General features: G+C 35.4%; 1 protein-coding gene across 14 annotated transcripts in view; it reads right to left on the bottom strand.

The window, feature by feature from the left end:
• GRIA4 (glutamate ionotropic receptor AMPA type subunit 4) overlaps positions 1 to 17,542 on the bottom strand; it is a 361,930-nt gene that overhangs the window by 231,060 nt on the left and 113,328 nt on the right. For all 14 annotated transcript variants that reach the window (XR_002335616.1, XM_021062721.1, XM_003129821.5 and 11 more), the window contains one exon: positions 14,435 to 14,674. Coding sequence is in view for 13 of the 14 variants with exons in the window: in XM_021062721.1 (XP_020918380.1) it covers positions 14,435 to 14,674 (240 nt within the window). In the remaining variant the exon portion in view is untranslated. The remainder of the gene's footprint in view (positions 1 to 14,434; positions 14,675 to 17,542) is intronic.

Genomic DNA, 17,542 nt, shown 5'->3' with positions numbered 1-17,542 from the left:
AATTAAGGGTTCTCAGTGAATGTGTTCCTGCCCCTTGGTCCTCAGATGTGGCTGAATATCTCTATTGACAGGTTCAGCAAGTGCTCAGGGCTCTATCAGAGCAAAACTTTAAAAAAATTAGTATTTTTGAAAAAGCATTATGATGGTCACCACGGGGGAAAATCAGAACTCTTTTGGACAAATTACTTATTTTGTAATTTGTTTAAATTCTAAGTTTCCATTGGGCTAGGCATAATCACCTTTCCATTGAGTAGGGCCTGCAAAGGTCTGATTCAGATCTGTTCTTTTAATACTTTATTTTACTTTTTTATATATTTTATTAAAATAGAGCTGATTTATACTATCATATTAAAATTGTGTAACATTGTGATTCAATATTTTTAGATTATATTCCATTTAAAGTTATTATAAAATAATCACAGTATTTCCTTGTGCTGTACCATACATATATCCTTGTTGTTTATTTTGTACATAGTAGCTGTATCTCTTAACTCTGCACCTGTATCTGCCCCACGTCCTTATTCTCTGCCCCCAGTAATCACTAGTTTGTTCTCTATATATGTGAGTGTTTCTGTTTTGTTATATGCATTGGTTTGTTTCACTTTTTATTTCCTACATATAAGTGATAACATACAGTATTTGTCTTTGTCTGATTTATTTCACTGAGTATCATACTCTCTATGTCCATCCATGTTGCAATGGAAAAATTTCATTCTTTTTAATGGATGAGTAATATTCCATTGTATATATCTAGAAATAGATATTTTTTTTTTATTTTCCCACTGTACAGCAAGGGGATCAAGTTATCCTTACATGTATACATTACAATTACATTTTTCCCCCCATCCTTTGTTCTGTTGCAACATGAGTATCTAGACAAAGTTCTCAATGCTACTCAGCAGGATCTCCTTGTAAATCTATTCTAAGTTGTGTCTGATAACCCCAAGCTCCCGATCCCTCCCACTCCCTCCCCCTCCCATCAGGCAGCCACAAGTCTTTTCTCCAAGTCCATGATTTTCTTTTCTGAGGAGATTTCATTTGTGCTGGATATTAGATTCCAGTTATAAGTGATATCATATGGTATTTGTCTTTGTCTTTCTCACTCATTTCACTCAGTATGAGATTCTCTAGTTCCATCCATGTTGCTGCAAATGGCACTATGTTGTTCTTTTTTATGGCTGAGTAGTATTCCATTGTGTATATATACCACTTCTTCCGAATCCAATCATCTGTTGATGGACATTTGGGTTGTTTCCATGTCCTGGCTATTGTGAATAGTGCTGCAATGAACATGCGGGTGCATGTGTCTCTTTTAAGTAGAGTTTTGTCCGGATAGATGCCCAAGAGTGGGATTGCGGGGTCATATGGAAGTTCTATGTATAGATTTCTAAGGTATCTCCAAACTGTTCTCCATAGTGGCTGTACCAGTTTACATTCCCACAAACAGTGCAGGAGGGTTCCCTTTTCTCCACAGCCCCTCCAGCACTTGTTATTTGTGGATTTATTAATGCTGGCCATTCTGACTGGTGTGAGGTGGTATCTCATGGTAGTTTTGATTTGCATTTCTCTTATAATCAGCGATGTTGAACATTTTTTCATGCGTTTGCTGGCCATCTGTATATCTTCTTTGGAGAAATGTCTATTCAGGTCTTTTGCCCATTTTCCCATTGATTGATTGGCTTTTTTGCTGTTGGGTTGTATAAGTCGTTTATATATTCTAGAGATTAAGCCCTTGTCAGCTGCATCATTTGAAACTATTTTCTCCCATTCTGTAAGTCGTCTTTTTGTTTTCTTTTTGGTTTCCTTTGCTTTGCAAAAGCTTTTCAGTTTGATGAGGTCCCATGGGTTTATTTTGCTCTAATTTCTATTGCTTTGGGAGACTGACCTGAGAAAATATTCATGATGTTGATGTCAGAGAGTGTTTTGCCTATGTTTTCTTCTAGGAGTTTGATGGTGTCCTGTCATATATTTAAGTCTTTCAGCCATTTTGAGTTTATTTTTGTGCATGGTGTGAGGGTGTGTTCTAGTTTCATTGCTTTGCATGCAGCTGTCCAGGTTTCCCAGCAATGCTTGCTGAATAGACTTTCTTTTTCCCATTTGATGTTCTTGCCTCCCTTGTCCAAGATTAATTGACCATAGGTGTCAGGGTTTATTTCCGGGTTCTCTATTCTGTTCCATTGGTCTGTCTGTCTGTTTTGATACCAGTACCACACTGTTTTGATGACTGTGGCTTTGTAGTATTTCTGGAAGTCTGGGAGAGTTATGCCTCCTGCTTTGTTTTTGTTTCTCAGAATTGCTTTGGCGATTCTGGGTCTTTTGTTGTTCCATATAAATGTTTGGATTGTTTGTTCTAGTTCTGTGAAAAATGTCATGGGTAATATGATAGGGATTGCATTGAATCTGTAGATTGCTTTAGGTAGTATGGCCATTTTTACAATATTGATTTTCCCAATCCAGGAACATGGAATATCTTTCCATTTCTTTACATCTTCTTTGATTTCTTTGATTAAAGTTTTATAGTTCTTGGCATATAGGTCCTTTATCTCTTTGGTCAGGTGTATTCCGAGGTATTTGATTTTGTGAGGTGCAATTTTAAAAGGTATCATATTTTTGTATTCTTTTTTAATATTTCATTGCTGGTATACAGAAATGCAACTGACTTCTGAATGTTAATCTTATATTCTGCTACTTTGCTGAATTTATTAATCAGTTCAAGTAGTTTTTGGGTTGAGTCCTTAGGGTTTTCTATGTATAGTATCATGTCATCTGCATAGATATCTTCTTTATCCATTCATCTGTTGATGGACATATAGGTTGCTTCCATATTTTGTTATTGTAAATAATTTGCTATGAACATTGGAGTTCATTGTATTTTTTAGGATTAGTCATTTTGTTTTCTTCAGATATCTATTCAACAATGGAATTACTGGATCATATGGTGGTTCTATTTTTATTTTTTTGAGGAATCTCCATAATGTTTTCCATAATGGTACACCAGTGTGCATTCCCACAACAGTTCCCTTTTCTCCACATCCTCACCAACATTTGTTGTTTGCGGAATTTCTGATGACAATCATTCTCACAGGTATGAGGTAGTATCTTATGGTTTCAATTTGCCTATCTGATGATTAGCAGTTTTTCATGCGTGTGTTGGTCATCTGTATGTGTTCTTTGGAAAAATATCTATTCAAGTCTTCTGCCCATTTTTAATTAGATTCTTTTTATATTAAGTTGTATGAGCTGTTTATATATTTTGGATATTAACCCTGTATTGACCATATCATTTGCAAATATTTTCTCCCATTCAATAGGTTGTCTTTTCATTTTGACAATGCTTTCCTTTGCTGTGCAAAAGCTTTTAAGTTACTAAACTTAATAATTAATAATAATCAATAATAATTATAGGTCCCATTTATTTTTGGTTTTATTTCCCCATAAGAGATAGATACAAAAAAGTATTGCTATGTACAGTTCTGTCTATGTACACTTCTAGAAACTTTATGATTTCTCCCCTTTGATACAATTTGAGTTTATTTATCTATGTGGTATGAGAAAATGTTCTAATTTCATTCTTTCACATGTAGCTGTCCACTTTTCACAGCACCACTTACTGAAGAGATTATCTTTTCTCCATTGTATTTTCTTGCCTCCTTTGTTGCAGATTAACTGACCATAAGTGACCACGTGTGGGTTTATTTCTGTGTTCTCTGTTCTGGTCTTTTGACCTATAGTCACTATAAGGGAAAATCAGAATTCTTTTTCTCATAGTCCTATTTTGTAATGTTTGTTTCAATTCTGAATTTCCATCCCTGTTTTTGTGACAGTACCGTGCTGCTTTCCTTACTAGTGCTTTGTAATATAGTGAGGTCAGGGAGCATGATACCTCCAGCTTTGTTCCTTTTTATTAAGATTTCTTAGGCAATTCAGGTTCCATATAAATTTTAGGATTATTTGTTCTAGTTCTGTGAAAAATATCATGGGTATTTTTATAGGGATTGCATTAAGTCTGTAGATTGTTCTGGGTAATGTGGACATTTTAACAATATTAATTCTGCCAATTCAAGAACACGGGATATCTTTCCATTTCTTTATATCATTTTCAAATGTCTTCATCAGTGTTTTTCCAAAGTATAAGTCTTTTACTTCTTTGGTTAAGTTTATTCCCAAGTACTTTATTCTTTTTTATTTGATTGTCAATGGTATTGTTTCCGTAATATCTCTTTTTCATTGTTCATTGTTAGTGTATGGAAAATTAACAGATTTCTATGTATTGTGAATTTACTGAATTCATTTATTAGTTCTAATGGTTATTTGATAGAGGCTTTAGGGTTTTCTCTACACAATATCATGTCATCTGCAAATAGTGACATCCTTCCTTCCAATCTGGATGCCTTTTATTTCTTTTTCTGAGCCTCGTGGCTAGGATTTCCAATACTATATTAAATAAATGGATGAGAGTGGGCATTCTTGTCTTATTCCTTATTTTAGAGGGAAAGATTCTATTCTAAATGATAATCTTGTTGCATATTATATCCAAGGTGACAGGTTTTTCTCTCTCTGGGCTTTGACTATGTAATGCCATTGCCTTCTGGCTTGCAAAGTTTCTTCAGACAAATCAGCCAATAGCCTTAAGGAGGTTGCCTCTTCATTTTCTCTTGTTGCCTTTTAGAATTCTCTAACTTTGGACTTTTAATTATCTTATGTCCTGGTGTGATCTGCTTTGGTTCATCTTATTTGGGACCCTCATGCCTACTGTACCCGGTGTCTGTTTCCTTCTTTAGCTTTGGGAAATTTTCAGATATAATTTTACTCAATACATTTCTAACTTTCTTCTCTCTTCTCTTTTTGGGGCCTGTAGAATGTGAATGTTAGTACAATTTATGTTGTCTCAGAGGTTCCTTAAAATGTTCTCATTAAAAATTTTTTTTTTTTTCTGTTCTGATTGGGTGATTTCCATTAGTGTATCTTTCAAATGGCTTAAGTTTGCTTCTGTGTCATCTAGTCTGCTATCAATTCCTTTTAGTGTGTTTTTCATTTCAGTTATTGCAGTGTTCATTTCAGATTGCTTTTTATATTTCCTAGTTTCCTTTTAAGGTTATCACTGTGTTCCTTAATTCTTTTCCCTAATTCAGTTAGCATTCTTATTACTAATACTTTGAACTCTTTATCTGGTCAGTTATTTATTTTTTTCATTCGTCATTTTTTCAGAGGTTTTTCTTGCTCTTTCAATTGAAATAAATTCTTCTGTTTTCTCATTCTGTTTAACTTTGTCTTTCTGCAATTAGGTGAAACAGCTGCCTATTGCAGTCCTGAAGGAGGATGTCTTTGTGTGGGAGTGTCCTCATATAGTCTTCTGGTCAGAGCTGGATCTAACGTAAACACAAGATACATTCCTTCCCCTGTGTACTGGTAGCTATCACCTTTGAAGGAGGTGGGGCTTGAGAGGGGGTGGCTAGGTCAGAGCCAAGTGTAGCTGGGGCTTCTCTTCTGTTCAGTGGCCATTACTACCCTATCTGGGATAAGGTGTTGGAACAGAAGCCCTGAGGGTTGGCTCCTTTCCCTTTAAGTGTCTGTGTTTCAACCTCCCAGCACCTGTGCCCTTGCCCCTAGGAGAGAAGTGCTTGGTGCTCTGCATTAGTCTGGGAATGGGCTATGGTGGTCTGGCCATAGTCAGAACCCTAGACCACTTCTGATGTGCTGCCTGTGTAGCACATGGCTGTCATGGCTGCTCCACTCAGACACAGCTTGGGATCTGAGCTGTCTATTCCTCAGAGATGGGTTCTCCTCTTGATTGTGGCAACTCTCATTCTAGTGTGGAGCTGTGTCTTGAGGCAACTGGGGCTGGGGTAGTTGCTCAGCTCAGGCTGGGATATGCGCAGGGGCAGTCATGGGAAATCAGGCAGTGACCCGTGCAATTTCAATTCATTCTCTCTGCCATATTTCAGGAGTAGGCAATTGTATGTGCACTCCTCAGGAGTGGAGTCTAGGCTTGCCACAGCCCTCTTGTTAGTTCCACTGGCCCTCTAACTAGCCAAGGGGACTTGTCTTCTCCATGTTAAGTCTCAGGTCTAGGTGCCCAATATGTGGCTCAAACTGCTCACTCCCCAGGGGGATCTCTTCTCTTCTGTGTTCCTTCTCAGGGGAACAAGTCCTGACCTGACTGTTTCTCTTCCCTTCCTACCTGAGTCTGTTTGGATCTTTCTTACTGCCTCATGTATACAGTAGTCTTTCTGCTGGTCTCTTGTTTGTTAGCAGTGAGAACTTTTCCACAGGGAGATGTGTTTTTGATCTGTTCTTGGGAGGAGATGAGTTCCATGTCCTCCTACTCTGCCACCTTAATCTCTCCCCCCTAGATATGTTCTTATCTTTTCTTCAGAGACCAAATACTGACAGTGGGCAGGAAGTGATAAAGGAAGAACACCCAGAGAGGTGATCTGTCAGTCAGCCAACAATGTGTCTAGTGCCTAAGTAACAATCAAACTGACCGAGCACAAATATTCATGGAAGGTGCATACTTATTTTCCCTGCCATCCCACTCAGCTCTTTAACCTTTCAAATGAATGTCTGAAAAGCTGCTGATACCACAAATGCAACTTTAGGCTTCTGTATTTCATCCCAGAATTTCTCCATTCTGTCAACCCACTGCTTGTGTTGCTGCTCCTTGCTCTGCCCTCTTCTTTGACTACCCTTGCTTTAGCTTCATATCATTGTTTTTTGCTAATTCCCTTGTTTAGCAGTTCTGTTCCGATTCATCCTCCTTGTTAGAGTCCAGCATTCTTTCAGCATATACCTTCCAGAATTTGCCCTCAAATCTTTCACTCTATAGCCAGGGAAAGTAGAAGGTGACAGATAGGAGTGTACTTCTCTCTGCCTCCTCGCCCCAGGGAAAAGTGATTAGACACATAACCCTCTTTATAGACATACTCATCAGCACACCTTCATCCCATTCATTCACCTTTTAGTCCACTGCTCCCCTTCCTCACCCACTGTGATTAAAGCCTATGGAATCTGGGTTAGTAAGGGCAGGGATAAACATTGCAGTGACACCAAAGGAGATGCTCTGAAAGAGCAGGGACTGCCTTGTCTCTTTCTGATTATAGGATTTCCTGTTACCCACATTTTCACCCTCCACAGTTTCAGTAACCTCAGTGAACCATGGTTCAAAAATGTTAAATGAAAAAGCACAGAAATAAACAATTCATAAAATTGAAATGGCATGCCCTTCCAAGTAGTGTGATGAAATCTCCTGCTGTTCCAGCTCAATTCTGCCTGAGAGGTCAATCCTCCCTTTGTCTAACTGCCCTGAACCTTAGTCACTTAGCAGCCAGTTTGATTATCGGATCAGCTGTTGTGATATCACAATGCATGTGTTCAGGTCACTCTTATTTTAATTTTGGCCCCAAAGCACAAGAACAGTGATGCTGGCAAGTTGGATGCTAAAGAGAAACTGTAAAGAGTTTCCTTTAAGTGAAAAGGTGAAAGTTTTTGATTTAATAAGAAAAGAAAAAAAATAGTATGCTGAGGTTGTTAAAGTCCATTTTTAGAACAAATCTGTCTGTGAAAGTGTAAAGAAGGAAGAAGAAATTTGTGCTAGTTTTGTTGCTACACCCCAAATTTCAAAGTTATGGACACAGTATGTGATAAATGCTTAGTTAAGACGAAAAGGTATTATATTTTTACAATAAGATATTTTCAGAGTGAAAGACCATATTCACATAAATTTTATTACAGTATAGTGTTATAATTTTTCTATTTTCTTATTCAGTCTTGTTATTAATCTCTTCCTGTGCCTAATTTATAAATTAACCTTTATCACTGGAAAAACAAAACATATAAAGGGTTTGGTATCCATGGTTTCACATATCCACTGAGGGTCTTGAAATATATTCTCCATGCATCAGGGGGGTTGCTGTACTATTTCTCCATCAATTACAAGTTAGAATCTCCATAGAAAGATCCACTATTATTTTTATACTTGTATTTCCCTTTGACCTCCCACTGGCCTGGATCCAGCAGGAAGGTAGTGACACATGTTTGAAAAACACAGTTAAGTACTGGAATGGGTTTTTCTTACATTTGGCAACTAGCAACGAACAAATATTAGGCTTTGTCAGTCTGGCCATATGTAATAAAAGTCAGCAAGCAAATATATTTGGGTGAGCAATAAAATATAGTTCAAATCCTAATGGGTTCACTACAGATATAGATAAACCTGAGAGTTGTCTTGGGAGGTTTACAAAAATGGGACTCCTTCATCTCGGTGAGGGTTTTATTTTTTTTTTTTTTCAGGAAAAACTTAGAAAATAAGTTAAAAATAGGGCTTAATATTATGAAGAATTAAAGATAAATTGCTCATTCCTTCTTTGATAGTATCAGATTAGAAAAAAATATTCCTACTTCTCCTGAATTTATGTCAATTAACACTGTTTTGCACTGTGTTTCTAATTTTGTTTTTAATAAGAAAAAACAGTCCAGAAACATTTTAAATAGCACAATTAACAGTAGACGTGTGTTAGCAGAGTATCAGTATATGCAGGTAATTAGGAATTGGAGATGGGGAGATTGAGAAAACAAATTGTGCTTGTAGTCAGGAGACTCTAAGCACTCCAAGTCCAGTTGAGAGGTTGTATAGTTACCTCTGGTTCTCCCCATCCCACCCCTATCTGAAAGGGATTTCAAAGAAGGAATAGATGTCAGTAATTTTACTTTGGTGTAAATTCAAGTTATCATGTTGTATTCCTTAGAGTTATCTGCTCTGTCATCCTTCTATATAATTTATGGATTTGAGTTGAAGGGGATCCTAGGAGTCCATAACTGGTCATGGACAAAAGAAAGATTAAGGCTCCCAGTGTGCCTGAAATCATTCATGTTGCCTACACACTCTGGGTTCTGAGGGGAGGCAGAGAATGAAGGAAAGAGCAATAAAAAAAAAATATGATTTAAAAAATAGAGAAGAGAATTGGAGCTGTTCTTGGATTTATATAGGATTATTTGGGGGGGAGTAAAAGAGATGTCACTGAAAAGTGTCTCATGACTCTTCCTCTTCACTGAGTCCTTTTTTTTTTCTTCTATTACTTAGATCTTAACATTTTTTGCAAAAGGATTTAAGGCAGTTTTTAAAAATAAAAGATATGTATGCAATAAAACTCTCAAACCAGAAATAAAACAGAAAGACCCCTCCCATCACCACACAAACATATTTCTTTCCAGCCTCTTATTACTTCTTCCAGCTTCAGCATGGGATAGAAGCATGTACATGTTATGCCATGTACAACACTGTTTCCTAGGTGTCTCAAAACACGTTATGTGATGTGCACAACATTTTTTTGTAAATTAAAAAAAAATGCTAAAAAAAAAAAAACAGACCAAAGAAAACAAGCCAACACTAACCAAAATAAAGTTTTATGCTCTATGCTTTGCCAAATATATTTCTCCTAGGAACATTTATACAATGTTATAATAGTATTAAAGATAGTGGAAACAAGATATTTAGCAAAATGGGAAACACCACCATTAGCCTGGAAAGCACTAACGTGGGTAAAACATTGAGCATTAAGCAAGAAAGAGAACCAGGATCAAGTAAAAAAAGGTCAGAGTCAGTTATTGCTTAGAGTGAACATGAGATCAAAGTTTCTGGCCATCATAAAAATTGTGAAAAATACTGAATTATAAGAATTAGAATTTAAAAAATGTTAGGTTTATGTCTCTTCATCTCTCTCGATCATAAATTCACTTTGTTACTAGTGGTGTAAGAAATGGACTTAACACATCATAAATACTTAAAATCCTGGGCAATAGAGATAAAAAATACACTGTTTCCAAAAGATTTATTTCAAATGGGAAAATAACCACTACCTATAAATATTTAAATTAAGGTCATTTTTTTCACTCAAGGAAGTGACATATTAATTGAATTTGAAAAAAAAATCAAGATTTTACATTACCAAAAATATCGAGTATTTTAAAATTAAAAAAATAAAAAATTTAAAAATATTTGACTTAATATGTCTAAATCAAGGATGATAGTTTTCAATCTGATCCACATTTCTTCATAATAAAACTGCATTCAAGTTCCATTCTTACAGGAGAAACTTTCATTTTGACTACTCCATGAATTAGTCCATTAAAATGTGGTACCATTAGTAGAAAATGAATCACATGATTAATTACTAGAGCTCGAAAATTACTTGATACCTATTGTCAATGACTTCATTTGCTTAATTTGTTAGTTTGCTTCATATTTATAGTATGCCTACATAAAATGTATAAATGTAAAAAGATACAATAATAACTGGAGAAGGGCTTACATTTCTAAGGGAAGAAAAGATATATATATATATACAATGCAATGTGAAAATTACTATAAAAAAGATTATGCACAGGATGTTCTCTAAGTTCTTTTCTTATATAGTAAAATATGAATTAAGAAGAGATTTTGAAATGTCACTCAAAATAAAATATATTATTGCAAATGAGCTCAGTGGTTAGGTATGCTGTGTTGTCTAATATAGTAGCTATTAGGCAAATTAGTTATTTAAAAAATCAATTAAAATTAAAATTAAACTAAATTTAAAATTCAGTTCCTCAGGTATGTGTACAAGCCACATTTTAAATACTCAATAGCTTCATGTTTATTAACTCAAAAACCCTATCAAAATTGGTATTTAAATGATGTCTTATAATCATTTTTCCTAAAAGACAATCTTTGTTTTTGACTATACATACAGCATGTGAAAGTTCCTGGGCCAGGGGTCAAACCTATGTCATAGTAGTGACCTGAGCTGCTGCAGTGACAACACTGGATCCTTAACCCACTGCACCACAAGGCAACTCTTGGAAAATACTTATGCTCCAAATTAAAATTGTAAAAACATCAGGCCATGTACCAAAGGCAAGTTTCTAGTTATCAAGTAGAGTGTTGTGTACTATTTCCTAATGAAGTCATGGCAAGAGAGTTAATTTATTTTCAGTACTCTTGGTCATTATTGCATTATTAATATTTACCAACGTACCTGATGAAAACTGAACAATAAAAGTTTTATTGAATTCTAAATGGATACAATAAATGAATAAATAAATGAACATTTTTTTTTCTCTTTTGAGAGTCAGTCAAACGAACAGAAACCGTCACCTGCTAGTAAAAAGATTGCTTATGCCACCTACTATGTTTTTTTTTCCACCAACCATTTGTAGGGAAGGAATAGAATATTTGAAATATAAAATATCAAGAAATCTTAAAGACAGTTGAATATTCCTTTAAAAAATGCAGTTCAACTTTCCTCCCTCCCTCCCTCCCTCCTTTCTTTTGTCTCTCCATCCCTCCCTCTCTTTCTTCCTTCCTTCTTCTTGGGTAGACAAAAATTTATCCATGTTCACACAGTTCATCAATAGCAGACCAGGACTAGAACACAGTTTTTATATCAGAGGAAATATCATTCCTTTCATTATTGCAATTTGACATAAGAATACTATTTTAAGTTGTAACAGAGTGAAGCTCTTGTATTTTAAAAGATCACTATATACAGTGACTAAAATTTCTAGAACAATGGAATAACTTATTCCAAAGTAAGAATTTATGAGGCATTAGCAAGTTTTGTTCCACTCAAGTTCATAGAGAAATTCAGGGTCATAAGAGGTAGTTGCTTATAACAGGAAAAATATTTAGATGAGCAGTTCAGAATGCCAGTAGAAGATTTAGAGAAAAATACTAAAATTCTATCTTACTTCTTTACACTTGGTTTTGTGCATTATTTTATTTTATTTTATTTTATTTTATTTTATTATTTTTTGCTTTTTAGGGCTGCACCCATGGCATATGGAGGTTCCCAGGCTAGGGGTCTAACTGGAGCTACAGCTGATGGCTTATGCAACAGCACAGCAACGCCAGATTTGAGCCACGTCTGCGACCTACACCACAGCTCATGGCAATGCTGGGTCTTTAACCCACTGAGTGATGCCAGGGATCAAACCTGCAACTTCATGGTTCCTAGTTGGATTTGTTTCTGCTGCACCACAATGGGAACTCCTGTGCATTATTTTAAAAAATTCTGATCTTTAATGTTGATGTGCATTCTTTTAATTCTTCATGATGTGAAAACATGGATGACTCTTAGCCAACTATGTTTATGATAGAAGTTAACCATACTTTCTTAACTGAGGTTCATACCTCAGTTGGTGATAGTGATACATAATTTTAAACACTGTATCTAAGAGGAGATAAATTTGGCTTGTGATCATAACCTCATAAAATAAGCACAATAATTTCAGAGGAGAAAATTATTCTTGTCCTTTGCAAGTACTTGAGTAAGACCCAGAATATTGAGAAGACAGGTAGTATCATGGCAGAGTGAGCCATCTGAACATAAAGAAATGACCATTTTCCTGACATGCTATTTTTCATTCATGCAATTACCACTTGGAATAAAGTCTTATATTTTGAAGTTGGTTTGGGTTACTATAATAGATAATAATTTGATTTTTTTAAACACTTAAAATCAATTTTATCGAAGTGTAATTTTTTTGCACTTGACACCTATTTTACAATTAATGAACCTACACTGGTACATCATTATCACACCAAGTCCTAGTTTACTCTAGAGTTCACACTCGGTGTGGCACATTCTGTGGGTTTGGACAAATGTATAAAGACATGTATCTACCATTATAATATTACATGGAGCAGTTTTACTGATCTAAAAATCCTTTGTGCTCCAACTATACATCCCTCCTTCCTCCTTAATGCCTGGCAACCAGTGATCTTTTTATTGTCTCTATAGTTTGGCCCTTTCAAGAATGTCATATAGTATGTCACCTTTTCAGAATGACTTCTTTCACTTAGTAATATGCGTTTAAGTTTCCTCCATGTCTTTTCATGTCTCAATAGCTCATTTCTTTTCAGATCTGAATAATATTCCATTAAAGGACATCCTGGTTGCTTCCAAGTTTTGGCTATTAAGAATAAAGCTGTTGTAAACATCTGCGTGAAGGAATGCTGTTATAAACATCTATGTGAAGGTTTTTATGTGGTTTGTGTAAATATCAATGAGTATGATTGCTATAATATACAAATACATTACATATATATATACACATACACATATTAGAGTAAGTTTAGTTTTGTAAGAAGCTGCCAGATTATCTTCCAAAGTGTCTATACCATTTCCCCCAACAATGAACAAGTCTTCTTGTTGTTCCCTATGCTAACAATGATGTGGTTATGATTCATTTTCAGTGTCCTCTTGTTTAACAATTTTTCCAAAAGTTACAAATAAACAGAGCGGTAGTTTTTTCTAATCTGTAATACATTCTCTAGGATGTTTTGGATTGTTAGCTATTGGAAAATATCATGAGATACGATGAGCAGTTTCCAAATTCCAAATGAGAATTAGAGTATGCCACAACCATGCAGGAAATATACTGATGATATTAAATGTTCTGAGTTTGTTTCTAAAAGGTAAGTTTGTCAAGAATGCCAGGAGTTCTCATTGTGGCACAGCGGAAATGAATCCAACTAGGAACCACGAGGTTGTGGGTTCAATCCTTGGCCTTGCTCAGTAGGTTAAGGATCCGGCAATTGCTGTGGCTATGGTGTAGGCTGGCAGCTGTAGCTCCAATTTGACCCCTAGCCTGGGAACCTCCATATGCTGTGAGTGCAGCCTTTAAAAAGCAAAAAAAAGTGCCAATATTAGTAAGGTACTAAGACTACCACTGGTGTGACATCTTATATGACCTCACAAGTGACTCCCTGATGTTTATTTTGAAATATAATATGTTGCTATGATTCTAGTCACTAAACAAAAAACAGAATTGAAAAAAAATTAGAAGTCCTTATGTCTCCAACCAAAAGTCAAAGTATATCAACACTGTACAAAATTGTACGGATTGCTAATAATTTATTGGTAGTTTATTTTGTTTCTCCAACACATGGATCATAGGTATCACTTATTAATTTTTATAGACTGATAGGTAAAGTAAAAGGTTGCCAGAAAGCAGAAGCCTTACTACCAAATCTTTATTTTTATAACCCTTCAATTTCTCATTTAATGTCCTGCACTTCAAATTCAACACTATGGCTCAAGTGGCTACTATTTTAAGATGTTCCAAACATGAAATCATTTGCATTTGAGTTAAAACACATACTTATTTTACAGTTGTGAAATATCATCATGGAAATTGAAAAAAATTATCCATTTTAATTTCAACTAAGGTAACATAGCATGTTTTCCTCATAAGTAACCCTGTGATTTTGATGCTCATTTAATCAAAGAAACTTCCCCAGAGTTCAAGATAAAAATACTGAGACTATACCTCCATCATTTTCTGATTTTAGCCATATTAAGGACCAAAATATTTTGCTAAATCACATAAGTGATACAAAGCCATTTCAAATTGAAAATTTGAGTTTTATTTATGTAGATGTGGAATTGCAACTTACCTCTGTCTGTGTCATACAGGAAGACAAAACAGTTCCACTCATAGTGATCTAGTAGACTCAAGAGTGCTCCTCGTAAGGAAGGCCTTAGTTGCAGCACAAACTGGCTCTCCCCCTCGGTAGGGAAACTTGGTGTGATGAGGGAGATGTGTAAGGCGCTGCAGAATGAGGTCAAAGTATGTACTGACCTCTTATCATAGAGTCCAAAAATGGCAAATACTCCTCTAGAATACTGGGAGCAGACTGAAACAAAAGAAGAAAAACACAAACTATTAGCTCACTCTAAAATTTTTGACTCACATCTACAGTCTATGACACCAAAGAGAATTCTGAGTAATTGATAAGTCAGGAATATAAGTTAAAGAAAGAGTAAAAGCGAAGTGTACAATTAGTTGCATAATCAATTAGTGAATTATTGAGCTCATATTCAAGCGCTGCAATGAATAACAAGGGATTTTCTCAAAAATCCAACTTGAAATAAAGGGAAATTTGACCAAAATGAAGTAACATATGGCATTCCATGAGAATGTTACAAATCCCATGCTAGGAACTTTCGAGTGTGGCAAATCCAAATTTTTCTTTGTATTTTTTCTTACATGAGAAAATGTAATAATAAACTCTCAAAATTTCTGATTAATTGGAGAGGCATTTCAATTACCATGTGTCATCCTTCTTTTTTTAAATTAAATTTTAATTTTTTATCATTTATTGACATATATATTTTTCCTACTGTACAGCATGGTGACCCAGTTATACATAAATGTATACATTCTTTTTCCTCACATTACGTGTTTCATCATAAGTGACTAGATAGAGTTCCCAGTGCTACCTTCTTAAGTTACATGAATTTATCTTTTCTGTTTTGAATTGGACTGCATTTGTTTCTTATCCTAAATTGTTACTTTTGTGTGTGTGTGTGTGTGTGTGTGTGATGGCAGTTTTGTTTTTTATGACAACCTTAGAGTTCTCCTGAATCATGTTTGAAAAGACATGTTCTACTATCTGGAAAGTCACCATTGGGGTGTTCTAGAAGTTCAGTGGAATTGTGGCCAGCTGTGTAGCTTTTAAGTTGTCATAAAGCTAAGACAAAGCAATTCCCAAGCCCAAGAGAATCAAGTCTTCCTGAAGTAAAAGAACCTGAGGTGCCCAACCTCACTTTGTCTTTCTCTTCCACACTCCCAGTTGTTGCAAGGACAAGAAGGCAAATTCAAAAAGAGAAAAAAAATTCTTCTCAAGATTCTTGCCTAGTCATATTTTGATCACTCTTTTCACATAACTGATTCAAACTTGGGTGACTTTTCTAATTACACTTTCAAGGATACAAACCTGCATTAAGGGATACAATGCTGCATGTACACTGGGGTGCACATATCTTTTTGAATTAGTGTTTGCATCTTCCTCAGATATATACCCAGTTAGAGTACAGAAAAAATATTTAATTGTTTTTCTTGTAAAAATCTTATACTTATTTCTTTTTTGAAATTCACTGTATCTATAGAAACAGAAATATGATCAGAGCCTGCAGGTGGAAAATATGTCACAATGAAGAAATCAATAAGAACTAGAAACATTAGGAAAAAGCTGAAATTGCAATGTGTGGCATGTGATCACACTGAGTCTGGGAAATGGGAAGAAAGCAGAACAGAAAAGAAAAAAATACTAAAACTCTCTAAGTTATCTTTTATACTAGCCAATTTGAAGATAATGTGTAGGATACATTTGTCTAGGAGTTGCCATTTTCTGAGCTAAGATAACAGAAGTTATGAGTTGTTATAGTACATCTGTAGTGAGGATCACCAACCTGACCTGATGGATCAAGAGAATATGCGATTTATTTGTCCCTAATTTTTTTTTCCAACTGAACATGAAATGCTTTATGGTTGAGTGCACATTCCTCGGTAATCTGCCACCAAACCACTACCATGCCACTTCAGATATTTATGGTTACAACGCAGCCTTTTAGATATTTGAATGTGGATTACTAAACTATCTATTTTTCAACATAAACATAACTGTTTGTTTGAATAAACCGTATAAAGGTTTGTAAAAAGCATTAATTAGTGTTTCCTCCATTTGTAGCAGAAAGAATGCACCGCCAAAAGGATAGCTTTAACACTACCACTCATTGTTTCATTCAACAAATGCTTACATTCTGCTTAGTCATTGTGTTAAACACTTCTAAAAAAGTACAGTGAATAGGGTATTGCAACTGAGAAGAAGTTCACACTCTGGAAGAGAAACAGAGATACAAATTGATAATTCAGCATGGTTAATGCAATAAGGAATTGGTAGAGGGAATGAGGAAGCACAGAGGAGTCCGGAGGACACAGAGAAGGCTGCCTGGAGTCCGGAGGACACAGAGAAGGCTGCCTGGAGGAAACATCTGTCTGTGGAAGTAAGGTTTGAAGAACAGTTGAGTAAAGACATAGAAACCAATAAGCAGGTTATTGTAGCAGGCCAAGAAAAAGATAAACAGGGAATAAAGCTAGAGTCATTGTTGCAGGCAAAAGGATAGAGGTCATATTTGGGAAATATTTAGGACTTAGGCAGAATCTAATAAATTATTGGATGAAGAGGATGAGGAAGAAGGAAGTCAAGGAAGACAGACTGAAGGATGACTTTTGGTTCTACCTTAGGTGAATAAGGAAATAGTAGTGATATCACCTTTGAATCACCTTTGATGGATTGCATAGCTTGGATTTTGCTTGGATTCTGTGGAAGGAGAGCAGTTTTACATCAAAGACAATAGATTCCATTTTGGAGATTTTGAATTCAAGGTGTCAGTTGCCTAGCAAGTAGTTGCATATAAAAATATGAGTTTGAGCAAAACGAAAGGGTTAAATATATAGATATGGAAGTAAGTGTCAAAGTCAATGTGAGTTGCTTCAGGAAGAATGTGAAGTGAAACTTTTGTCTGAGGATAGAAGTGAGAAACAACTCATTTTCAGGTTATAGCAGACATTATCAGAACTGACAGATGAAAGAAGTACAATGTTTCAAGGAGTAAAAGATCAAAAGTACAAAATGATATAGATAAAAATTTTGCAAATTTTCATTTGAGGATTTATTTATTATTTATTTATTTTGGCTTTTTTAGGGCCACAGGTGTGG

Source organism: Sus scrofa, chromosome 9 (genome assembly GCF_000003025.6).
Source record: "Sus scrofa isolate TJ Tabasco breed Duroc chromosome 9, Sscrofa11.1, whole genome shotgun sequence".
Classification (NCBI taxonomy): Eukaryota; Metazoa; Chordata; class Mammalia; order Artiodactyla; family Suidae; genus Sus; species Sus scrofa.
This window is presented reverse-complemented; position numbering and strand designations above follow the sequence as displayed.